We start from the raw sequence: 27342 nt of genomic DNA on the forward strand, positions 1-27342 counted from the left end.
TATCTTCTGTCCTTATTTACTGTTGCTTAAATACAAGCTTGGCAAAGATACTGTATATTAAAATGTTTAAAAATGTTCATGAAGGAATGATGTAAGTGGTAAAAATAATATGTTGGATTTACCTCTGTTTATTTTAAACATCTCTGTCGTCTAATAATAATAACATTTTAAGCCTTTCAGATCCCTTTTTTAATATATTAATGACTTACTAAAAAGAATGTAAGTACACTTTTACGCTGATTGTTTTTCTTCTCCCCCACGCAGGGAAGAAGAATGTAGTCACTGAAAGACATGGAACCATCATGACAATTGGGATTAACAGGCCAGAAGCCAGGAATGCTGTGAATCAGGAGACTGCAGCAATGCTTCTGCAGGCATTCACCTCATTTGAAGATGATACCTCACTAACTGTCGCTGTACTTCATGGAATAGGTGAGATTTGTTATAGCCTTGGCTGGAACCCTCCCTCCTCCAACCCCCTCAGCGGGTGGTCACCAGGCTGTTATAATTAGACCCAACATTTGAATCCAACTTGCTTTCCAGCCATCTGGGTCTGGATAGAGTCCAGTCACTGTCTGACTGAGCCTCTAGGGCATGCTCCTGGCATGCAGACTCCCTGTCTGGCCCTCTTCTTGGGATGTGGGACTCCTCAGTGTAGTTGCCCTCAGCCTCAAGACCAGTGCTGAAACTCCCCTGCTGTCTGTGCATGGTTTCCTCATAGCTCTAGTTTATAGTTTAACTCTTTGGGGACACATGTCATTTAAAGTAGGGAACACAGACTTTATAAAGGAACTTCTTAAACACATATACTTTACTCATAGACAGCACAGCAGAATTACAGATGTAGGCAAAACAATAAACACATGAATGAAATTCCTCTCCTGCCACCCCAGAGGCCAGAGTCCTCACTGCTTCTGAGAGTTTTTAGGGTTTTGGTCAGTTTCTTTGGGGGAAGGGAAAGCCCGTTCTGTGCCCACTTCTCCAGCTGTGTCCTCTATTTCTTGTGACAGGCTGACTGTCTTGCCCAAAGTGCTCATCTCTTTTTAAAAAGCAGTCTGTAACATCTTTTCTTTTTCTGTCCTTGTGCCAGGGATTTTCTATGCCCCAATCCCCCAAGGCTTGCTAGGCAAAGAGTTTTTAAAACTCAGTGGTTCTGCTTGTAACAACCTCCATTGGCCATTCAGGGCAAAGCTATTCAGTTGTTGATGGCCCTATTTTACTTCTCCAGACATAGTTTGTTCACTACATGCCAGGTCCCTGCCACCAAATGAATGATCTAATTCACAATGGCTGTTACAACCATAAATGATATTAGGGATTTATATGTTGATCCAAACATATTCCCCGAACTGTCACAAGGCTATTCTCTTCCTCCTGAGATTATTCTTCTACAGTTCTAAAAAAAATGGAATGTATTCATTTCTACAGAGAGGTCTGGTACACGGCTCTACCTTGTTTGAACAGTAGGTGGTGAAAAAGCCTTTTTGGGTTTATTTAACCCATGCATGTCTTCTTATCAATCTAAACACACGACTGAATAAATGAATAGTGAAGTATGATTTACATCCAAAAGCATGATTCTGCAAACACTTGCACACGTGAGTAACTTTATGCCCATGAATAACTTGTATGTAAAATGTTTGCAGGATCAAAGTTAATTAGGGTCCTGCTCCTACAGACTCACAAGTATGAAAAAAAAAATTGGGGGGGGAGAGGAGGACTCATGCTATACTTTCACAGACAGTGAAGTGAACACTGATTTTTGGATGCCTCATATTTTGTGTGCCCAGCTTGAGACATGTTGGTCATGAACTTCAGAGGTGCTGCTCACACCTCTGATGCTCATGCTGACTTCCAGAGGAGCTGTGAGTGCTCAACACTTTGGAAAATCAGTCCGAAGTTGTCTCAGGCTTGGCATTCAAAAATGGAGGAACCCAAAATAAATGACCACTGTTGAACATTTTGGCAGTGGTATACCTTCACAGGCAGTGAAGTGGTTAATTATAACCTGATTTTGGTCAGAGTCTCTTTTCTCTAATAAACATCACTGTTTATATTGCTGCCTTTTCAGCAAAATAGCAGCTGTTCCCAGATGCTGCTAGGCTTTTTTACTCATGCTTTCTTGACTGTGTCAATGTACATGTTCACTTATACACTGAACTTAAAGTTATGAAGAGGTAAAATATTTTAGATACAACTAACTGAATTCATTTGATGCTTGTTGTAAAATGTGTCCTTGAGTAATAGTTGTTTATAAGCTAGTAAGAAACTCTAGAGACAAATTCCTGTTTTTGTTCTTTGAAATATGTATAGTATCATGACAATTATGCTTGAGGGTCAGATACCCAGCTGGTATAAATCAACATAGCTCCATTGATTTTCATTAACTGAGAATCTGGCTGTTGGAGGTTTTTTACTGTAATTATACTGCTCAGGTGCTGTGTGACTTTTGAGAAATCTTTTATATTTGAGATTATTCTACTCTAGGTGACAAAAAAAACCCCCGATGACTTATTTTGTCCAATACAAATGACTTATTGTGCCCACGGATGAGAGTAAGACAAGGAACATGTATTTGAAAATCAAAACAGGAAATGAGAACATGCATATTATTTAAGATGCATGTGCAGTTTTTTCTTGCTTTATTCATTTATCTTGGAAGCACTGCAGTTGAATTTAGGATGACTGAGACATAAAATCCAGCACTTGGAAAAAAACAACCCCACCTTAAACTTCAAAGAGTATATGAAAGTACTTGTGTGAATTGTCAGATGGAGGTAGCAAAATAAGAAGAGACACATTGCTAAACTTTAATTAGAAGTAGCTGTCTTGTCATTATCCAGAGAGGAGGAAAACATTCACATTCATGGTGGAAATAGCATGTTAGTTGTTTACAGTCAGAACATTTAGTAGCAATTCCAGCAGTGACTGCCACACCAGTTTAAAGACAGTTTACTTTGCAGGGTCAAATCCTGGCTAAGTCACTTCCCATTTACTTCTGCAGGATCAGTATTTATAACTAATTGCTCCTATTATTTTAATAACTTTTTGTGCGTTCCTCTAATTCCCTATTCCCTGGCCTGCCTTGATAGCTCTCAGTAGTCAGAGATGCTTTTATCACCACTATGTTTGGAGATCTATATTTTGCTCCAGTTTAATTATTTTAGTTAAAATATACACATGCATGTGTATCTTATTATATAAATAGCTCAGTACCCAAGGCTCTAAAGTTGTAACCATTTAAATTGTGAGATTTTTAGATGTCATTGATGCAAATTAATTCATTTCTAGGTTGTGTTTCTTTTAAAAAACAAAAACAAAACCCACAAAACACTTTAAAATACAGGCCCAACAAGTAAGGCCTGTTTGTTTTTAAACTGGAAAAAAGGCCAAATAAAAACAGTGTCTCATTTTTGAGAGAAGACATTTATTTTTCTCAGGGGAGGAACAGGTCAGATACCCAACCTGCCATTAGAGTTTTGTGTGTGGAGATTGCTACACTTTTCCAAACCAAGCAGGTAGTTTCCTAGACCAGCCTTGACTTTGACATGGGCCTATAATAGGATTTAGCTGGCTGAGTTAATTAGTTTGTATTTTCTTTAACTTAATCTCTCATCTCTGGCCCAGATCCACTAAGTTTTTAATCAGTGACACTCAGTCTTCCGGGAATGAGTTATCCCGGAAGGCAACTGCACTTGTGGCCTTCTCTGTGGTATTTATTTAATTTATGCCAGTGTATGTAATGATTGAGCTCTTAGGTGTGTATGGTTCAGCAAGAACAGACTCACTTACCCATTTTACAAGAAAACTCTCTCTTATTCACTACAAGAAAAACTCACTGAGCCAAATTCACCCCTGGTGTAACTTCACTGATTTCAGTAGAGTTACAGCGGGTATGGCTTTGGTTTATTGGCTCTGTTCATACATCTCATAGTTTCTCTAGCCTCACTCTTCTCACTTCTCAGTCTGCCTTTATATGATTCCTTTCACTCAGCATCCTAACTCCCAAACCAACTATCAGCACAAAAGCAATGACTGTCCTATCACTGGGCACTGCCATGTATTACAGGCAAACACTTATATTCCTTGGTCTGTTTAAAAGAGAACTGGATAAATTCATGGTGGTTAAGTCCATTAATAGCTATTAGCCAGGATGGGTAAGGAATGGTGTCCCTAGCCTCTGTTTGTCAGAGGATGGAGATGGATGGCAGGAGAGAGATCACTTGATCATTGCCTGTTGGTCCACTCCCTCTGGGGCACCTGGCATTGGCCACTGTCGGTAGACAGGATACTGGGCTAGATGGACCTTTGGTCTGACCCGGTACGGCCATTCTTATGTTATGTTCTTGTCTTTCTGGTGTCTTCTGAAAAGACAAGATTTTTAAAAGTGACTTGTGATTATTATTATTGTTGGTGCTTCAAACTTCAGGTGCCCAAAATTGAGATACCATAAAGGGACTTAGCTTTCAGAAAGTGCTGAGCCCACTTTCTGAAAATCAGGCCCCTTTAAAGTATTGCAAGTCAGGCACCCAAAATTGAGGCACCCAGAATCACAAGTCACTTTTGAAAACTTCACCTTAGGGTGTTTTTTGTCCCCCCTGTTCCCACCCCCGTCCCCCCGTCTCCAGACTGATGGTCATTCGGCTTCATAATACTTAATACATACAGAATACATGCTAACAATGCTAATACATGACAGTTCTTATTCAAATATAAAAGAGGTGCTAGGCTGGAGTCAGTGGTATTACTGAAGTCCTGGGAAATTTACAGAAGTGTTGTAGACTAAAAAAAGGAAAGTTGTGTCTATATTTCAGAGCTTTACATCTCCGGCACATATGCAGGGGTTATTTATGCCACCCTAACTGACTTAACAGAGAGAATTAGAACATTGAATTTTGCAGCCTCGTACAGTGGTTCCATCTGTTAAACTGTATCAGGGAGGTTCTTGCTCTGTGGCCTTTTATGTTTTAGAGACAGCAAGGGATTTCTGTCCGTCGTATAGTTGAATATTAAAGTAAATGTGGTGGGCTGCAATGTTTTGATTTTCATTGTGGTGGAGCAGCAAGCAGCAATGCTTTCTACTGCTTCCAGCACTCTGCAGTAACGATACCGCAGTCATGCAAGAAATGGTCTGAATTCCCTCTTTCCGCTGCGGGTAGCTGTGTGGAGGAGGCACACTTTCAGTGATAAAGAAGTGGAGGGGGTGGAAGGGCGAATAGGTTTTTGGCATGCAGCAGTGAGAACCCTGGAAGTGAATTCTTGTTTACTTTGTCTTCACTTTCTTTTAAATGACACATCCTTATAGAATGCAGCCTTTATTCAGTGTTTAATCATAAAATTGGCATCCGCAAAGGAAGAGAATATGGAGGGTTACTAAAAAGTCAGTGCAATGCTGATATTAGACCAGGATCGTCAGCGCCAAAAGACCAATCTCTTCATTTTCTTTCACCATCAAAAGATTTTTATTTCTATGTTTACTTTTTAAGAAGCTGTTTCATAATCTCAGCCAGCATATGATACCGCTGTCTAGTCTTGCCATAGCCCAAATGGTTGTAAACATACAACTTGTGGCCTCCGGGCACCTATGTGAGATTAGGTGGCCTTGCTGCTCTTCATAGAACCTCAGATTTAAATATAGGAATAATGTGTATTGTATTAGGTGACATAAAGGCAGATTCTTCCCCACACACTCCTTTGAGGAGCTGGAGTGGCCTGCCTGCATGGGACTTGCGTGGTTCCCCAGGGCTGGAGTGGGGCTGGGCTCCATGACATGGGCGTGAACCTCTTGTGCCTTACAAAGCCAATCTTCCTGGAAGCACACTGTGCCCCAGCGCACAGGGGAGGAGTAGGAGGTTTGCTAGTTGATCCCTGGCTACACGGATCTACTGGGCCTTCTTAAGGGAGTTTGTGCTGCAGAGATTGTAGCTTTGAGATTGCAGTGGTGGGCATGAAGTAGTTTAGTTGCTGCTCACAGCTGTGAGAGAATCTTCTTCTTCCTCCCGCCCTTGCCCCAATAGAACTAAGACCAGGAGAATTGGTGCAGGGTAGAGATTTTTTTTCTTTAAAGTCCATTTCTGGAATAGTGAACACCACCAGTGTCGCCCTTTCTTTCCCCCAAAGAACTTTGATCTGCGATAGGTAAAAGCTGATGGTGTATTCTGAAGTAACTTGATGTTTTCTCTTGTTTGTTTGAAAACTGAGATGCAAACAGGACTACACTACTAAACTGTAAACACTACTGTATTAATATACCTCTGAGTGCAATAACTTGTGTCATACTGCACTGCAGAAAGCTGTCCTTGTGTCTCATTCACAAATGATTTTGTCTTGGGAGACAATCTTGGGAGACCTTTCAGAGTCTCTTTCAGCATTAATAGCAGAGTTGTTCTTGTTCCTCATACCCATTAACAGAGGTTAATTTTCAAAACAAAATTACTTTGCACTTATTTATCTTCATCCTTCATCTCCCCAATATTAAATGTGTTTTGAAAATTGTCATGGAGATTCTTAACTTACACAGCTTCACATAAACTATTTTATTGGAAAGTGTTGGAGAGCTAATGACACTCATTTGGTTTATGTTAAGAGTATTTAATACCCACTATTACATGTTATTACATTGACTAATGATTTGGAACATAAAACAGAAATTGGTTTTGTAGCATCCCTTGGAGGAATCTTACAGAAAGTTTAGAGGTTGTGGCTAGAACATGTGTTTTAACCTAGTTTTAGTATAATTGGGTCCAGTCCACACTGGCTGGCCAAACTGGCTTATAGCCTAGTTCAGCCACAACCATTTTTAAGACCTGCTTAACCACAGCTGTTAAACACTGTTATCTGGCTTTTGCAGAAAGGGCTTTAATTCATACTCAGGGTCATGCTTTTACAGCCGTGATTTGGGAGATTTCCTTAACCGGAACATGGATTGTTTGATTCAAACCTGTATGAAACTTTTCTCCCAAGAGTTCATTTTCTGACATGGATTTCTTTTAGATTTCTAGACTTGATATTTCCTTCATCTCATTCACTTGAATGAAGAGAGTTTAATTTTGTGTCAGTGTGTTGTGTAACTCCTAGGTGAATTTAGCACTTATGAAAATGTCATTCTTAGTTATCTTCTAACCGTAGCTCAGTCTGGATTTTGAGTAGCAATATGTATTTCTACAGTAGTTGTTGGCTTTCCACATTCAGTGACTGCTCCTTTCTCGTATCTCACAGTAACTTTCATGAGAGAGCTTCTCCATATTCATTTATTGGTCAGGTGTCTAACCCTTCCTTGAGAACTCACTTTCATCCTGAGTTACTATATTTTCCTCCTTTCAGGCTTCTGCGTTAACTGCTGTCATGCAGCCTTTCTTGTAAGGAAAACGCTACCTTAGTTCATCTTGTTCAATTAGATTATTGCATGTTATCAAGAGATCGTGACACTATTTCTTATTTTTTTTTCTCTCTTCCTTCCAGATTCTTTACCAAGGAGGTTTTGGAGTTCCAACAAAATCATCTCAAAATTAAAGGGCAAATTCTGCCCAGCTTTATGTGAGTGCACAGTGTGGGTGAGGCCACAAATATCCTCTCCCCATTCTTCCACTACCCTGGCAAGGCCCAACCTAAATTGCACTCCCTGTACATAGGGGAGTGATAAGATTGCTCCATCCTTACTTGCAGTGTACATGCTGTCCCAGAAGGTACAGGGACTAGGCAGGATCATGACTGTATCCCTGCACACTGACTAGGGGAGCTCCCGATAGTGTGTATAGCAGCATACATGCTATCTCTGTACACACAGGAAGAATGTTTTCTCTGAGGCAGAATGCCTCTCGAGTGTTCTCTCTGGGGCAGTGTGGCTCTGCAGTGCCCTCCCCGATAAGGCACAATTAAGCCCTTTATCTGCTTTCTTTCCCTGACATCATTTGTCCATTGGTGAAGTCATTCTTCATAAAATAAAAAGAGACTTCAGCCTCACCCTAAACCTGTTCTTTTTTCATCAATTGGATCTGCTATTTGTAGCCTACATTCCCAAATTGTGGTCTGCTGTTCATGTGAGATGTCATCTCTCTTACTATTGTTGTTATTTATTATTTGAATTTTCATAGCCACTTTGAATCAGGAGACCTGCTACCTAAACTCCTCCTTTCTGCTTTCTGTAAGCATTGCTGCCTGGCATGGACACTTTCTTCTACAGAGCAATTCAGAACATCTGTGTCCATTCTCTCACTGTGTTGCTTTACTGTTGATAACAGATGGAATCTGTGGAATTGATCCCATTAAAGAGAAAACAGGCTGATTTATCAGTAAATGAAGTTCTCTGACAAGTTTATCTTCTCCACACGCTCATAGTCTCCCTCCTCCTCCTCGTTACTTCAGATCTTAAATTCAAATCTCAGTCCACAAACCTGAGGGCCAGATCCTCAACTGCTGAATATTGATGTAGCTCCATTGACGTTAATGGAGGACCGGATGAGGATATGGTCCTGAGTTGGTGGCGATAGCCCAATACTTGAAAAAGAACTGTTTGCTTGGGATGGTTGTTGAAATGCACACTAAAGCTTTCTAAGTCTGTTTCATGGATCCCACATCTAATGTATCGATACATGTGCTTATCCAAATAATGTGCCTCTATGGAGGAAATAAACCATATACATTACTACTAAGAAGTCTTTCCCCCTCATTAGTGATGTGACTCAACAGTACCCGGTTGAGCTGTAGTCAATAGAAACAATGACATTAAAAGAATGTTGAGAGCCTAAAGGGAAGCACTCAGGTCGTGAGATGGTAAAATTAAGGTTGCCTGGACAATTTTTTACTCTGCCTCCTTTTGTGCATGTTAATGTTTTAAAATATGACCGCCACTAGCTTTCAAACAAATAGTTCAATGTACTTTTAAAAAGACAATCTTATGGACACATTTGGCATGTTGTAGCCTTTCAGGCAGTGGGTACTGTTGGGCCTTACATTGTTTAGCAAATTTCTCAGACTATCATACAACTTTTTTCTTCTGCCATCTTAGATATGCTTTACACCCACTTCAAGGCCCTTTTGTGCTGCCCGTGTGATGAAAAGGGACATTAGTATAAATGAGAATCAGATCCTTTGTCTTCATTGACTTACCTTTATACAACTGAAAAAGACAGGTCTAATGGAAGAGCTACTTCCTGTTGAGATATCATTAAAATTTATGTCAGATCTTCAGCTGGTGTAAATTGGTACAAGTATACTGATTTCAATTAAGCTATACCAATTTGTGTCAGCTGAAGATCTGGCCCTATGTCTGTAATAATAACAATAATTATTATTTTTTCTACCACCCCAGGATATATGAGCCCTAGTCATGGACCAGGACTCCATTAAGTCCTGACAACAATATTAACTTCAAAATGAATCAGAAAAAATTAAAGGTAGAATAAATGAAGAACCTAGATCCAGAAAGCTATTTAGGCTCCCAACTTCCATTGAAATCAGTGGAAGTTAAGGAGCTAAATATCTTTTTGGATCTGGGCCTAAGTGTCTCTCATAAAACTGGATGGATCTACTATACATTATTCGCCACTTTGGGCTGGCATAATGTACCCAGAAACCAGCTTCACTGGGTAGGGAGCTGAAAATGACCCCTTGAGAATGGAAATTTTCATGCACCTTTAACAGTAGGTGTGACTACACTTTCACTATCAATAATCCCATTTGAAAGTTGTAGCGAAATGCTGCTGTCGCTAAACGGATGGACAGAAATATAGAAATGATGTTTGTCTGAGATTTATGTATACATTTTCTGATCCAGAGCTGTTCCTTAGATGTGTGTAAAAATTGTCTGATGCAGACTTTTAGCAAGGCTTTCAGGGTGAAATAAGCTTCTGAATAAAAGAAAATGGTCCCTTGAGCCACCCCAAAAGCAGCTCTTGGACAAACCTCAAGGAAAAAATGTGAATATTTGGAGCTCCACTGACCCCACACTGATGCTTTCCTGAATTCATCACTGCGGAGTCTAATTTTTGCGGTGTTTTGTAGGAGGTAATTTCTGCGCTGGTTATGATTTGAAAGAGCTGGCCCACAACCCAACCTCAATAAAATTGGAACAAGATGTCACCAAAGGTCCTGGTCCCATGGTACGTACTTGGAAACAGAACTGTGCAGCATGGAGAAGTTTTTGCAATTCAGTGAAACTAAAGTCAATTTTCGTGGCTTGAAATTGCTGCAGGACCATATCATTGTGTTTCAGTTGTTTTGCTATATGTGTGAGAGGCAGCTGTTTTGTTTTTAACAGACAAGAAAACTTTAAAATCTTGATTTATGGAAACAAGTGACAAATTTCTGTTAACTTGCAGACACAAAAAGGGGAAAAAATACTTGTCTTCTTTGAAGTTAACTAAAATCAAATGGGATTGTTTCCCCAAAGGAAAAGTAGGAGTTTAGTTATGATGCATCACCTCCCAGACATCTTGGAAATTATATGTACTATACCCTCTGTTTATATAAATATGAATTACATGATTATGTGCACAGGGTCATTTGTAGTTCAAATGAAAATATAGTAGGCAGAGACTGTTGAGGGATAGACAGGATCCAAAGATCTACTATTAACTATTTTCCAGCATGGTATATCAAACATGTTTTCTTTAAGTTGAATGGTAAAGAAAACTTTGGCCCAGTGTCATATGTAGGTACTTGATTCATGTCTGGAAAGCTGGATTTTCACCAATGTTAATATGATCCCAGTCATTCTCCATTTGCATGGTATCTCTACCATGAAGACTGGTGCAGGAGTTCACCGTTTTGCTCAGAAACAGACAGATTCTTCTGACTTCATAATCATTCTGCCTTCTAAAAATGAGTATCTTTATATTCGTATTTGCTGTGGCTGGTGGTGGGGGAGTGGTACATACGAAAACATAAGAACTTCAGGTTCACCTGGGAAGTTTGCTAGAGATGGACCACTTGTAAGGTGGATGTGTTAGGTAAGTGTTTTATTTTCACTATGTTAGATGGCTGTGCTCAATGCTTTGAACATCACTTTATATGGGCACTGAGAGATTTACCATATATACTCGATCATAAGCCAGTTCGTTTATAAGCCGACCCCCCCAAAATGGATAAGTAAAAATGGAAAAATTTTATGACCTATTCATAAGCCAACCCTATAATTCAGGGGTAGCAACTTTAGCTCCTGGGCCATCAGGATAAGCCACTGGTGGGCCAAGATGGTTTGTTTACATCGAGCGTCCACAGGCACGGAGGTAAACCTAAGTAAACAAAGTGTCCCGGTGCACCAGCTGCTTACCCTGACGGGCCGGAACAGCAACTGGTGGGGAAATGTTTTTTGTGGGTTTTTTTGGGGGGGAGGAAGCTGGGGATCAGGGGAATAACCCCTGTGACCATCCCCCACATGACGCCACCCCTAGTCCGGGACCCCCACACTATCCCCATCCCATCCCTTCCCACCTTATCTGGGGAGGGCCAGGGGAGGATGTCTCTGGCCTGGCCGGGCGGTGCGGCCGCAGCATGTTCCAGGGGCTGGGCCCGGTGGCACGGCCTCAGCATGCTCCAGCGGGCCGGGCGGCACGTCCACAGCCTGCCCTGGGGGGCAGGGCCGAGCAGCACGTCTGCAGCCTGCCAGCCCGGGAGCTGCAGCTGCTTCTAAGGCTGGGCGTGGCCAGAAGTGGAGAGACTCTGGCCCCGCCTCTTCCCTTCTGGCTCTGCTGCCTCTCCTTGCTCCCTATGGTGGGAGGAGGGGCTGTGTCCCACCTCTCCCTCTCTATACCTGTTCATAAGCCGACCCCCTTCTCTGGTGCTTCCCTTTTTTACTAAATAAATTCGGCTTATGAACGAGTATATACGGTATGTGTTTCCATATACAGCACATTCGCCAGAAGTACATTAATGGTGATGTGTTGATAAAATCCGTAGTCTCAGAAAACAAAATGTTGAATTAGTTATTTGGGTATCAGAATTCATTCACCATATATTGAGTCAGTTTTGTTCTTATCTTAGGTAGTGTGAGGGTCAATAAAGTTACTAGGCTTCTCTGGTTGAGACGAAATCAAGATATCAGTCTCACTGGATAGAGTAGTGCACATTCCTGTCTGAAGTTTGCTGCTGCTTCTCATATCTGTAAATTTATTTAGCATTTTGACAGATGAGGGTGTATAACTCAAATAGAATGAAATCTTTTCTTCCTGAAAGTTGTTATTCTAGAGTCTTCTTGAGAATCTTGTCTGAGACTCAACATATACAAACAAAATAATCCTGCTGTTTGAATTGTTGTGTTCATGAAAGAGTAGTAATTTGAGTGGGTGAATAGCTTATTTAACTGTGCCTCAATTTTTCCATCTTTATAATATAAATAACAAAACTTATTAGCCCTTCTAAAGTAGTTTGAGGTCCTCTGACGAAAGATGTGGTTTAAGTGCAACATGTTTTTAAAAGACAGCCACAGAAGCTATGGGTCACAGTATGCAGTCCTCTGTCTTTCACTTGCTGAGCCCAATAGTCTCTCAGAGGCATGCCTTTGTATTAATGCTAACAGCTGTGGGATACATTTGGTCTGTTAGCATACTGACTACTTCTCTAAATTACTGATGCTTGATCCATAATACAGTCCTAATATGCATAATTATGGCATTCAAATATTATATGATTGCAGTGTGTACCGTGAAATTTGAACACATTGGAAACAAATCAAGGATGAAATGCCTTCTTTAAAAAGTGAATTTCCTTCCTTCCATGTGTACTGTCTCCCTGATATCAAAACTTGCTCAGCTGACAAGTAAAATGTCTTTCTTACTGTCAGCCCTAAAAATTCAACATGGGCTCTGAAAGTGTAACTGGGTTCTTTCTGCCTTGCACATCATAACCAGTAATAAAGGTTCTGTTAGCCAAATTGTGCCCTTGGCTGCACCTGTATAACCTTTTTGCCTTCAGATTATGCCTCAGTGGTATAAGCTCAAATTTAAAGTAAAGTTTGGAAGACCATGGAGTTGTACAGATGTATCTAAGGTCATCATTTGGTTTGCATCTTTACATAATCTATACAGGACAACTTCTGTGACTGCAGCTTAGAATTTCACTACTGTGAACATTTGCTTTAACTCACTGGCACTGGACAAATGTCTTATTAATTTTTCCTACTGCTGTCCTGATTAAACAGCAATCATTAGGCTAATTAGGTACCCAGGGATATATCCCAGTAAAGCAATCCTGAGTAAACTGAGTAGACCGTAATCATAAAAATGTAAATTGATCACAGCAAAACCAAGATAATAAATTGAAGTTAGTATATATGGGTGCATTAGCTGATGTGCTGGTTGCAACCATCCTAGATATGGCCCAATCCTGTAAACGCTTATTACAAAGCATAGTCCTGCTGAAGTCAATAAACCTTCATCCTATATTAAGCAGTACATCCAACAGTGTTTGCAGGATTGGGTCTTTGGTATGTACACTGTGGTATGAATGTATTAATATATCTTTTATTTTGATAGGGTCCTTCCCGAATAAAGTTTTCCAAACCAGTGATTGCTGCAGTAAGTGGATATGCAGTGGCTGGGGGTCTTGAGCTCTCTCTTTTGGCTGACCTGCGTGTTGTGGAGCAGAGTGCCATTTTTGGAGTGTTCTGCAGACGCTTTGGTATGTTTTCATACAAAATCTCTACCGAGATAGCAGAGACCAGATTTTAAAAAATGCCTTTAGAATTGCACTCCCAGTTCTTGCAAGTGTGAAACCTATATCTGTATATGTGAATTGGGTACATAGACCCACAATTTTCTGGTTTGTATGCACACAGTTTGCAAGCACATGGTTACAGATTGATCTGATAATTGGGCCCTGATCCCTTGGGGTCTCTTTCTCTTTGCCTGCTTTCTTTATAGCCAGATGTTACAGGCAAGTTTGGAAATTAGAAAACTGTTAGCCAACTAAGGGCTCATCTACACTGGGAACTTACATTGCCATAGCTACGCTGCTTAGGGGTGTGACAAATCCACATTCCTGAGTGACGTAGTTAAGCCAACCTAACCCCCCGCATAGACGGTACTAGGCCGACAGAAGAATTCTTCCATTAACCTAGCTACTGTCTCTTGGGGAGGTGGATTACCTACACTGATGGGAGCCCCCGGCCAATGGGAACTGGAAGGGGCGGTGCTTGGGGCAGGGGCAGCGTGCGGAGCCCCCTGACTGCCCCTACGCATAGGAGCTGGAGGGGGGACATGCCGCTGCTTCCAGGAGCTGCGCGGAGCCGCAGCACATGTGCGCGGAGTGGCCCCCAGAGAGCTGGAGCGCATGTGCGTGGAGCAGCCAGCCGGAGAGCTGGAGCGTGTGGAGCGGGGCAAGCTGCAGACCCCGCTCCCAAGCGGGAGCTCGAGGGCCGGATTAAATCGGCTGGCGGGCCGGATGTGGCACACGGGCCATAGTTTGCCTACCCCTGGTCTACACTGAAGTGCCACAGCAGGTGCAAGGAAACTATATTAAATAGTCCTTGCAGTGTAATTGAAATTGTCAGTAAGGGCTAGATTTTTAAATATATTTAGGAGCCTGGCTCCCACTGAAATAAAATTGATTTCTGAAATGATTTCAGTGGGAGTAAAGTGCCTAAATACCTTTTAAAAATTTGGTCCAAAGTTGCTATTATGTTTTATTTTCATCTTATTTGCTATCCAGGGATAATTAATAACAATTTGTACAGTTTGGCATTTACTGCTAATAAACATATACATTGTGATCAATTGTACAGATATTGTCTTCAAATTCAAGTAACAGATGCTGTATACAGACTGGAAGCTATTATTTTATATATAAATTTTCCCATTTTTGGGTGCATGGTATCTTGCTGTCCTTTTATTATTCTTCTCATTCTTTCAAAATTGAAAAAGATGAAAAGTTTTGGTAAATTAAACAGTTCATTAGCTAATTTACAACACTACTACCATATGTAAAGATCTGGTCCAAGTGGTGAATGTAGCTGGACTGCTTGGTAATAGTGACCATAATATAATTAAATTTAACATCCCTGTAGCAGGGAAAACACCACAGCGGCCCAACACAGTAGTATTTAATTTCAGAAAGGGGAACAACACAAAAATGAGGAAGTTAGTTAAACAGAAACTAAAAGGTGAAATCCCTGCACGCTGCATGGAAACTTTTTCAAGACACCACAATAGAGGCTCAATTTAAATGTATACCCAAATTAAAAAAACATAGTAAAAGAATCAAAAAAGTGCCACCGTGGCTAACCAACAAAGTAAAAGAAGCAGTGAGAGGCAAAAAGGCATCCTTTAGAAAGTGGAAGTTAAATTCTAGTGAGGAAAATTGAAAGGAGCATAAACTCTGGCAAGTGAAGTGTAAAAATATAATTAGGAAGGCCAAAAAAGAATTTGAAGAACAGCTAGCCAAAGACTCAAAAAGTAATAGCAAAAAAAATTTTTAAGTACATCAGAAGCAGGATCCCTGCTGAACAACCAGTGGGGCCACTGGATGATTGAGATGCTAAAGGAGCACTCAAGGACGATAAGGCCATTGTGGAGAAACTAAATGAATTTTTGCTTCAGTCTTCACTGCTGAGGATGTGAGGGAAATTCCCAAACCTGAGCCATTCTTTGTAGGTGACAAAATCTGAGCAACTGTCCCAGATTGAGTTATCATTAGAGGAGGTTTTAGAACAAACTGATAAACTAAACAGTAATAAGTCACTAGGACCAGATAGTATTCACCCACGAGTTCTGAAGGAACTCAAATGTGAAATTGTGGAACTACTAACTGTGGTTTGTATCCTATTATTTAAATCAGCTTCTGTACCAAATGACTGGAGGATAGCTAATCTGACACCAATTTTTTTAAAGGGCTCCAGAGGTGATCCCGGCAATTACAGGCCGGTAAGCCTGACTTCAGTGCTGGGCAAATTGGTTGAAACTATAGTAAAGAACAGAATTGTCAGACACATAGAGGAACATAATTTGTTGGGGAAGACTCAACATGGTTTTTAGAAAGGGAAATCATGCCTCACCAATCTACTAGAATTCTTTGAGGGGGTCAGCAAGCATGTGGACAAGGGGGATCCAGTGGATATAGTGTACTTAGCTGTCATGGGATAAGAGGGAAGGTCCTCTAATGAACTGGTAACTAGTTAAAAGATAGGAAACAAAGGGTAGGAATAAATGGTCAGTTTTCAAAATGGAGAGAAATAGATAGTGATCTCCTCCAGGGGTCTGTACTGGGCCCAGTCCTATTCAACATATTCATAAATGATCTGGAAAAAGGGGTAAACAGTGAGGTGACAAAATTTGCAGATGATACAAAACTACTCAAGATAGTTAAGTCCAAAGCAGACTGCAAAGAGCTACAAAGGGATCTTACAAAACTGGGTGACTGGGCAACAAAATGGCATGAAATTCAATGTTGATAAATGCAAAGTAATGCACATTGGAAAACATAATCCTAACTATATATATAAAATGATGGGGTCTAAATTAGCTGTTACCACTCGAGAGAGATGTTGGAGTCATTGTGGATAGTTCTCTGCAAACATCCAATCAATGTGTAGCAGCAGTCAAAAAAGCTAACAGAATGTTGGGAATCATTAAGAAAGGGATAGATAATAAGATAGAAAATATTGTGTTGCCTCTATATAACTCCATGGTAGGCTCACATCTTGAATACCGTATGCAGATGTGGTTGCCCCATCTCAAAAAAGATATATTGGAGTTGGAAAAGGTTCAGAAAAGGGCAACAAAAATGATTGGGGTATGGAACGGCTGCCATATGAGGAGAGATTAATAAGATTGAGACTTTTCAGCTTGGAAAAGAGACAACTAAGGGGGAATATGATAGAGGTCTATAAAATCATGACTGGTGTGGAGAAAGTAAATAAGGAAATGTTATTTCCTCATAACACAAGAACTAGGGGTCACCAAATGAAATTAATAGGCAGCAGGTTTAAAACAAAAGGAAGTATTTTGTCACACAACACACAGTCAACCTGTGGAACTCTGTCAGAGGATGTTGTGAAGACCAAGACTATAACAGGGTTCAAAAAAGAACTAGATAAATTCATGGAGGATAGGTCTATCAATGGCTATTAGCCAGGATGGGCAGGGATGGTGTCCCCAGCCTCTGTTTGCCAGAAGCTGGGAATGGGCAACTGGGGATGGATCACTTGATGATTACCTGTTCTGTTCATTCCCTCTGGGGCACCTGGCATTGGTCACTGTCGGAAGACAGGATACTGGGCTAGATGGACCTTTGGTCTGACCCAGTATAGCTATTCTGTTCTTATGTTCATTTATGTAAATAATAATTATGAATGATTATTATTATGTTAAATTTTAATAAAGCTATAAATATCTACTATAGTTACTGCTGATAAAACATTGTTAAATTTTAAGATTTTATCATTTTCCTCCTAATAAAGTAAGTTTTTTTTCAATGTATTTAGATAGAGGAGTGTGGAATAAAGGCATGAAGTAGAGCTTTGAAATATTTTTCTAGTTAGTATGAAGGATGATGATAGCTCCTCCATAGTTAAGATGAAAGCTTGCTTCTCATTATAAGCCCTATTTAAGAAACAAACAAATCAATTGCCGCGAAATTTCAGATACCACATCAGTCTTGGGAAGAGATTTTCCTGGGAAATTTAAATAAATTTATAAAATCTTTTTTCCAAATATTATTTTGTTGGCCTTGTTGAGGAGAGGCACTTTTTTCTAGGCATGGGAAGCGGGGGAGATGCCTAAAAAGGGTTTACAAAGTTAAAATGGCAGATGAGGCGTACACTGTGCTGCTGGAAACAATTACATGTGCTTTACTTTACTACCAAGAGCAGTTCTGTTGATTTCAATGAGACTACTCCATAGCAGTAAAGTTAAGCAAAAGTAAGGCCTTGTCTACATTACAGGGAACTTCGGTATAACTTACATTGCTCAGGGGTGTGGATTATTCCCACCTCTGAGCGATGTAAGTTATAGTGACCTAAGTGCTGTCTAGACAGTGCTATGTTGGCGGGAGAGCTTCTCCCACCGACATAGCTACTGCCTCTCATGGAGGCAGGAGTTATTAAGCTGACAGGAGAGCTCTCGCTCGTGGGCTTAGAGCATCTCGGCCACAACACAGCTGCGTTGCTGTAAGTGCTATAGTGTAGATGTAGCCTAATTGTTGGCAGGATTAGTGCCTTACTAGAGTGATGTGCTAGTGAGTGCTGAAAGATCCTGTGGCAGCAGGGAACTGACTGGATTTCCAGACTTTTTGATGTTGGGGTGGTTGAGTTTCCGTGGCCATTCAGATCCTTGGCCTCTCTGCAAAGACTGCAAAACATGGTCGCTGTTTTTGGGATGTGGAGACCTTTTCGCCAGGAACTGGAGTGAGGCTACCAACAACGATAGTAACTTTTAGCCTCTACCAATCTATATCTAGACTTATGACTTATGAGATGCCACTAAAAGCCTATTCTCAAGAAGGTCCCTTCCATCTCAAGAATTTAATGGGAAACTTTATAAGTCTTTTAACTATATTTTGAGATGCTCAGTCTATGTCTACTTTGCACACCACTTGCTGCAGCATATAGGGTATGTGTAGCTACATGCTGCAGTGAAAAGCAAGGTTCATCCACGCTGTGGAGTGTAGATACACATGTCCATTAAAGGCTCAGCCAGGGGGAGGCAGTGAGGAAAAGCTCTGGGGAAAGACTCCAGCAGCAGGGCACTGCACTGCTAAAGATAGCAGAGTAGATGAGGGAAGCAGTGCTTGGGCATGAAGTGAGTCTTGTAGGGTACATACCCGCAGGGTTCAGGCACGTCTTTACTTACCTAAGCAGTGCCTCACCGTCTATGCTGCTATTTATACCGGTACTAGGGGAAATGTAGTGTAGGTACTCTACAGGCAGCTGAAAGGAGTGTGCAGTGTAGACATACCTCCAAAGTAATAACTTCTTATTACAATCAAGAAGGGGGAATATGGCAAGATATTTGTTCTAGAAAGTTCCTCTGAGTTGTGGGGGTATGGCAGGGAGGGAATGCTAAGCTTCAGCCCTTAACAGCTGCAGTGACTCTACTGGTCTCACTTACTTGAATTCTGGTTGACTCATGCACAACTTGTGCTAAAATTCTTGCAGATAGCAGATGTGCTGCAACTGGATTTTCACAGCCCTAGTAGTTTGTCTGAAGTAGCAGTGGATTTCACTGTTGACATTTTAGTATATTCAACAGGCAGGCCTATTTGTAAAGCAAGTTGTTGAACAAGGTTCATGCAAACTACTGTTTGTAATAGCATGGTTTACCCTAATAGTTTGACCCTTGCTATGAGAGAAAAAGCAGTGCTAAGAATGTCTGGGGAATGCAACACACTTGCACCATGCTTCTTTAGCATCTGCTGCAGTATTATGCTTATTGTAGTTTGGCCCATTTTAAATACTCGAGAACACAGTGCTTCATGTGGTGCTTTGCTTTTTTTTTTTTTTTTAAGTGAGTGGGTGGTGTGTCTTTGGAGAGAAGACACCACTCTTAAAATCCGCGTTATGTGCTGCTGTTGTCATATAATCTATATTTTGATCCTGACCACTTATCCACATGGTAGCTGTAAAGATCTGGGAACAAATTTCCCTTTTAGTTCATTTCAGATCATGACTGATTTTTATTAAACCAGTTTAGAGCATCTCCATGAAGAAATATGGTGGTGATGTCTGAGCTAAATGTGAATATTTAAAAACCTTTCATAGAAATAAATTCATATGGCTACATCCTGTTACATCTTGAATCTGTTAGGGGAGAGCACCCGGTTATGGAGGAAGAATAGACTTATGGTTAGGGCACTGGTGTGGGATTCGGAGAACCTGCGTTCAATTCTTAACTCTGCCACAGACTTCCTGTGTGACCTCGGACAAGCTACTTAATCTTCCTGTGTCTCAGTTCCCCATCTGTAAAATAGAGATAACAATACTTCTCTACTTCACACGGGTGTTGTGAAGATAATTTCATTAATGTTTGTGAGACTGAGGAAGTGTCTACACTTGAAATGCTACAGTGGCACAGCTGCAGCACTTCAGTGTAGACACTACCTATGCTGATGGGAGGGGTTCTCCCGTCATCATAGTTAATCCACCTCCCCGAGAGGCGGTAGCTAGGCTGACCGAAGAATTCTTCTGTTGACCCAGTGCTGTGTAGACCGGAGGTAAGGTTGCCTTAACTATGCCGCTCAGGGATGTGGATTTTTCACATCTCTGAGTGAAGGAGCTGGGTCAATCTAACTTTTTAGTGTAGACCAGGCCTCAGTTACAATGGTGATGGAGGGGCCTTATAAGAACATGAATAGCGTTCCAATTCTAACAATATATAATTACCCTCCTAATCAAGCTGCATTTGGGAGTTTTGGAGTGGCGGGTGGCTTTCTGTTTGCAACTATCCAGAGTACAGTAAAAGCTGTGTTATCTGGCACTTTACCAACCGGAAAGCTCTATAAACCAGCATTTCTGATATTCATTGAAAGTCCAGTTTATAGTCCGGTTGGTGCGGGGCCGGCAGGCTCCCTACCTGGCTCTGCATGGCTCCCTGGAAGCAGCGACATGTCCCTGCTGCTCCTAGGCTGAGGACTGGCCACAGGGGCTCCGTGCACTGCCCCTGCCTCGAACACTGGTGCCGCAGCTCCCGTTGGCCGGGAACCACCGCCAGTAGGAGCTATGGGGGCGACGTCTGCGGGTGGAGGTAGCGTGCAGAGCTGCCTAGTTGCGCCTCCGCCTAGGAGCAGCAGAGACATGTCGCCGCTTGCGGGGAGCTGCTCGAGGGGAGCACCGCCTGGATCCGGCATCCCAAAACCCCTCTTGTGCCCCAACCCCCTGCCCGGAGCCCCCTCCCGCACCCAAACTCCCTCCCAGAGCCTATACCCTGCACCCCATCCTGTGCCCCAACCCCCAGCCCCCTCCCACACCCAAATTCCCTCCCTCTTAGTGAACCGGAATTTTTGACTTACCGGCATCCCCCCCATCCCCCCAACATGCTGGATAACAAAGCTTTTACTGTATCTAGTTCTAGGTTTCTGTATATTGGGGCAAAGTGTATAATTATTTATGGTGCAATCCATGAAAGTACTTAGGTGCCTAAGTCCTGTTTTTAGGCACCACTGTGATCCCTAAAACTCCTGCTTGCCCCCTAACCCAGTAGGTGCAAAAATTGACTTGGCACCTAATTTTTTGCATGTGCACTGCAGCCTTGCTCTTGGCATCTGAACGCCCACCTCCTGCCTAAGCCCAAGAGCAATTCACAAACCAGGGAAGATAGGTGTTCGGCTGCCTAAGTCACATCTGGGGGCTTGATCCAGTAGCAATGCTCAGAGGCTGCCTACTGGATTGGGCCCCTCGGGAGTTCACAAAAAACAGCAGGGGGGTGGGGACGCCCTCCCTTACAACCTTTAGCCTAAGGGTTAGGCTATTCACCCAGGATGTAGAAGATCCCTGGTTCAAATACCACCTCCTCCTGAGGGGAAGAAGAGATTTGAACAGGGATTGACACCTTTCAGGTGAGTGCACTAGGCTATAGAGTCATTCCAACGCTTTTGCTGACCCAATTAATATTTAATTAAAGTAGAACAAGGTCAGTAGGTGAGTGAAGGAACCCCCACCTCAGAATATCCTACATCCAGGGGGAGGAGGAACTTGAACTGGGGATTTCACGTATCCAGGGTGAATACTCTATCCACTAGGCTAAAGGTTATAATGGAGGTAATGCCCCCCGATGTTTTATTTTGGGTCCTGCACAGCACTTAGGCATTCAAACCCCTATCTTCCTGTGGTTCATGGATCGCAAGCAGAGCTAGGAACCCAATGCAGCCCAGACTTAGGCGCTTTTCTCTGTGAGAGGGCTTAGCACACCCTGCTCTGGTCAGCATGTTGCGTTGGCTAGCTTAAGCGGCTCCTTGCCTAGCTGGCTTTGTGGATCTCCGTCTTAGGTACCTGTCTCTGCCTATTCATTGTATAGAGAACTTAGGCACCTAAATCAGCTTTATAAATAGTAGTGTGGGTCCTGCGGTTTTTCCTAAAAGTTAGGGATTATGAAGTTCAGTGTGATAACACCTAAATCCCTTTGTAGATCTGGGCCTTAGTCACACAGCTTCTGGATAAAAGCAAATCTTTCAACGCTGGTCTTTGGGAATTGGTCCTGACAACATCAGCACATTTCTAAGGGCTGGTCCACACTACCCGCCTAATTCGGCGGGTGGAGATCGATCTTCTGGGATCGATTTATCGCTTCTCATCTGGATGCGATAGATCGATCCCAGAAGCGCTCCCCCGTCGACTGCGGAACTCCTGCTCGCCGAGAGGAGGAAGTGCTGTCGACGGGGGAGCCTGCCTGCGCCGCGTGGACCCGAAGTAGGTACTTTTAGTTCGATATAGGAAACGTCGACTTCAGCTACGCTATTCTCGTAGCTGAAGTTGCGTTTCCTATATCGATCCCCCGCCCCAGTGTGGACCAGCCCTAATAAACACGTAAACAACATTAAATCACTTCTTTAAGTGCAGATCTGTTCGGAAAAGTGACTTGTAAAAGTAAATCTGCTCCCTGTGCTTAGTCACGTTTGTTCTGTGACAAATATTACTTTTGACTTCTGAGATCCCTGCAGAGTCAACACAGCAAAAACAGAATGAGCTGGATTTTTGTACTCCTTGTTCATCAATCGAACTGTTTACTAAATTATGGTCCAATCAGGACTTAAATTAGAGGCCCATCCAGTAACAACTGTGCAAACTCACGAAAGGCACCGGGTTTACACAGGTGCCACTGAGGGCATAATTTGGTCTATAAAAGCATATTTATTAGTGATGAAGCTAGAGTAGGAAAGAGCCTAGCTTGATTCTCAGAGACTAGGCAGTTTGCAGAGCTGACATATAGGAAAAAAACCCAAACCCTTTTACTTGTAAAGTGAGCACATTTGATACAGAAATCGTCAAGGAAAAAACATGAAAGCCAAGAGTGCTGTTTTTAGAGTCACTTTTCAGGGTAGATCAAATGGCACTTACAGTTTTAGATAACTGTCTTTCAGTTGTGAAATTAAAGGGAGAATCCTGCAAACCTTTACTAATGAAATATTATTTTGTGTTACATTAATTAAATGCAAATAAGCAGTCTAGAATACTCACTTGAGTAAAGTCATGCAGGATTAGGCCAAAAAATTGTTTTAAAATATAAACATTTGGGTTTTCTTTTAATCCTGTGGTTTTTGTCTTCACAGGTGTTCCATTGATTGATGGTGGCACTGTACGGCTACCTCGACTGATTGGTCTCTCACGAGCCTTAGATCTCATTCTAACTGGGCGTCCTGTTGGTGCACAAGAAGCATATGAGTTTGGGCTAGCCAATCGAATAGTCCCCAATGGCCAAGGTTAGTGTTTAATGAACAGTGTAGGAAATGGGTCTAAATGTGAATTGTTTGATAGTGTTATTATCTGTATGTCTGTCTTTGTGAAGACTAGTTAACACAAAAATAATCATGATTTTTGTAATAAACAGAATTGGTTACAGGGGTGTGCACAAGAGTGGGCAAGCAGGGGCATGGCCCCCCACCCCAAATTTTCCATGTGTCCCTGCAGCCTGGGGAGGGAGGAAGCAGCGGCTGCTGACTGAGCTCCTCCTCCTCCCCTCACCTGTACAGCTGCTGCTTTTCCTTCCTTGGTGCTGGAGTCGCAGGTGTTGCCTCTGCCTCCATCCCCTGACTCACCTCAGCAGGTGATCTGCAAACCAGGTGGCAGTGCTGGGATTCCAGCAGCAGGGAAGGAGAAGCAGCAGCTGTAGGGGTGGGAGGAGGAGGAGCTCAGCCAGCAGTCCTGTTGCTTCCTCCCTCCCAAGGCTGCAGGGACACAGAGAGTGCTGCTGCCTCCTTGCCAGAGGTGTCCTGAGAAATCTGAGGGGTGTGTGTGTGACATGAGCCTTTCACTTGTATGTGTTTAATGTGCCTCTCCAAAAGCAGTCAAATTTAAAGTCCTGCACATGCCCCTGGGTTGGTTATGATTAAAATTAAAAGGTTCTTATGTCAGGGACCATGTTTTAATATATATTTGTACAGTGCCTAGAACAATGGGGCCCTGCTCCCTAAGCAGGGGCCTTGTGGTGCTATCATGGTACAAATAATAAATTAAAATATACATCTGGCACAGGGTTGACACACTGCAGAGAGGACATCCAACATCCGTCACATTTGCTTTTACTGGTACACTGCTATTAAGTTATTATTCATGTTTAAAGTAGATCTTAAAGCAGGCTGCTAACAATAATACATCATCCAATTATCCATTCCCTTTATTGTAAATGTTTTGTAACATCACACAGCTGAAACTAGAACATTAGTTGATGGGCTGCCATCATATTTTATTAATTTATTTTGTTTTAAATGGAGGGAAACAAAACTTTCCAAATGTTGCTGTATGGTTTAAAAAAATGAAATGGGATTCCTTATATTTTGGGCAAGGGAAATGAATAGAAGTTTTTCTAATGGAAGTCAGACGTAGCACTTGCTTTTACACTAAAAAAAGCATATGTTCCAGTTTCTCTGCTTGTGAATCAGTCTTGTCCCGCCACTGTACAGTTCCTTGAAGGTTTTTTTATTTCCTTTCTAACTAATTAGGTGCTTACTCCATCTCTCCAAAGCCTAGAGACAAAGATATTGTGAAGAACTAAAATTACTTGAGGCAAGAATCTAGTTTAGAAAGATTTCCTTTACAAGTTAAATGTTATGTTTCCACTCAAAAGAAAGGTGCTGCTGTGCAGTCATAAAAAGCTAGCCAAAAACCCTGGTAACCTTTGCAGTCAACTGTGGTGTTTTTGATCCATGCTAACATGGATCACAGCTCTGGCCCAAGAGAAGCAATGCTTTCCGACTCTGTTAAGCTAGAATCCAAAGAACTCAAACAGCAGCTCACTCAGGGCCCAAATCTGCAAGCACTTATTCACATGAGTAGTCTTTCCTTGGGCAACTGATCCCGCTGATTTAAATGGGAGTAGCGGTGAGTGATCAAGGGTTTTCAGGATCTTGTCTTTATTCCCTCCACTCCCTTAATTCATTTTTTCTCATACTGTAGTATCGTTTTATACTTGTCTCGCCAGTAAAGATGAGCTTAGTTGCATTGCGTAAATATTATGTAATGTTCAGATGTTTACTGTCCAAGGGTTTGATCCTGCAAATGCTTACTACTAAGTATAATGCTTATTGAAATCAGGTGGGCCACTCATGGAAATAAGCACTATACCTAATAGTAAGTATATCCAGGATCAGGCCTTTAGGGCTCACCAGATTTTGAGTTCACTCAGCACCTTGCAGGGCTGAAATCTTAATAGACAAAATACATATATACAGAAAAGGGTGGTGGGAGGAGGCATACAACCCAAGACTTCCTCTTCCAGTTCTAGCGTTCCCTTTTCTTAATCCTTGTAGGTTTTATTTTTTTAACCTTTACTTATTTGCAGGGCCGGCTCCAGGCACCAGCTCAGCAAGCAGGTGCTTGGGGCAGCCAAGGGGAAGGGGTGGCACGTCGGGCTCTTCGGCGGCGGGTCCCTTGGTCCCTCTCGGAGGGAAGGACCTGCCCCTGAAGAAGAAAGTGGCAAGGTGGAGCTACGGCTGAATTGCTGCCGATTGCTGCTTTTTTTTTTTTTTCCCCCCGCCCCTTGGGGATGCAAAAACCCTGGAGCCGGCCATGCTTATTTGCCTTTGTTTTTTAACTCATGCCGATTTGCATTTTTGTTTACTTGTTTCTAACAGTTTACTGGATTTTTGTATGTTTGTCTGACTTTTTGTTTTATATTATAACCCTTGGTTAGTTTCTTTATTAGGGCCATGCCCTGGTGTCTGGCCAGAGAACACTTAGTGCAGTTCAAGAAAGTGTGTGTCCAAGTGGCTTTAAGCAACCTTGCAGTTGCTTGATCTTGGGGCAGCTTTTTTCCAGTGGAGTGCCAGGCACAAGGTAGAGCAGCCTGAAGACCACTCTAATTTGTATCTTAGGCCATTAGGCATTAGCCCAAAGGGGCCATTACGTCAGCCAGATATTATTGGGGTGCAAGGACACTCCAGCTACACCCACTTTCACCATACATCCACAAGGAGAGAGTGGCATAGGTGCTACTATGGTAGTTCCCCAACACTTAAGGATCCCTTGAGCTGGGAGTATCCTCATGTGATCCAGTAAACTTGTTTTAAGGCAATTTTGAACTGGGGGAGTTGAACTAAAGTATTCCCATACCCTGGGAGAACTGGGCCTTTGTTTTTAAGCTAGTCCTATTTTCTGGGTTTTTTTGTTTTGTTTAATGTATGTAACTCTTTCCTATTTTCCTATTTAATACTTTCAGAATGCCTACCATTTCCAACCCTTGAAAGCGCTATCCTCTCTCCTTTGATACTGAGAGCTAGTGAGACCATAGCAATTTAGCTGCCTGGCTCCTCCCATACTGCTTACATGGAGAGGTCTGTGGAGGCCAGGACTAGACCCTTTAAGAGTCATGTAGCATGTTCGTGGACTTGTCTACACTGCAGGCTTAGCTTGAGGTATCTACACTGGAGTTAACTCCTCTCGCGTCGTGTTAGTCTAGTGGAGAAAGAGCATTCACACTGCAAAATGACTCTTGAGCTCCGCACAGTGCTTGTATCAGCAGCACAAATAGACTGCATACCCACTGTGCTACTGGCTCGAGTGGCAGCAGAATCTGGGCTTCATCCTGTTGCACTGATGGGCCAGCTAGCTCGTGTTTAAAGTACCATTTAACTCAAGCTAGAGACTTTTGGGGGTCAGTGGAGTCTGTTGGGTAACACTCAAGTTATAGCTCTAGTTAACAGTGCAGTGAAAACAAGCCCTGTGTTACAAGTGTGCTTTTTGTCATTTTAAAAACTTTAAGCTCTCCATAACTGACAGCTGCTGCTATTTATCAATTTTATTCAATTTAGGAAGTATAACCTGGATTTTTTTTGTTAATTTAGAGAGAGTTGAAAACATGGAAATAGATTTTAAGAGGTTTCCTTCCAATAACGGGTGTATTCTGTAAAAAACAACAAAAACAAAACAAAAAACCGTTTCTACTGTTAACCTCTGTCCATTATAGGGAACTACCCCCGTAAGGTAAATGTAGAAAACCTTTTTAAGCAGTCTCTAACATTTCCTGTAGAGGGAAAAAGGAAGACGCTCTACTGAGTTACCTCATTTTGAATTGGCCTGGAAATTGGTTTAATGCACAGTAGCAGCTGCTTCTCTTCAACTTAAACTGATATGACTGCTGCTTACTGTAGCCTGTTCTCCTGACTAGTTAGCAAAATGATTACAACATGTACTTTTAAATCTAAATGGGCTTTGGGAATGACTTTTTTTTTTTTTTTTTTTTTTTTTTTTTTTTTTTGTTTTTT

At 41.9% G+C, this 27342-nt stretch overlaps 1 protein-coding gene across 1 annotated transcript in view; it reads left to right on the forward strand.

Moving 5' to 3' along the window:
- The window catches only part of LOC112111379 (carnitinyl-CoA dehydratase-like), a 36528-nt gene that overhangs the window by 2977 nt on the left and 6209 nt on the right, over positions 1-27342 (forward strand). Inside the window, exons 2-5 of the mRNA XM_026660119.2 lie at positions 265-432; positions 10003-10100; positions 13473-13617; positions 23194-23343. Of these exons, the coding sequence (XP_026515904.1) occupies positions 265-432; positions 10003-10100; positions 13473-13617; positions 23194-23343 (561 nt within the window). The remainder of the gene's footprint in view (positions 1-264; positions 433-10002; positions 10101-13472; positions 13618-23193; positions 23344-27342) is intronic.

Source organism: Terrapene carolina, unplaced genomic scaffold (genome assembly GCF_002925995.2).
Source record: "Terrapene carolina triunguis isolate 2854851 unplaced genomic scaffold, T_m_triunguis-2.0 Scaffold58, whole genome shotgun sequence".
Lineage (NCBI taxonomy): Eukaryota > Metazoa > Chordata > Testudines > Emydidae > Terrapene > Terrapene triunguis.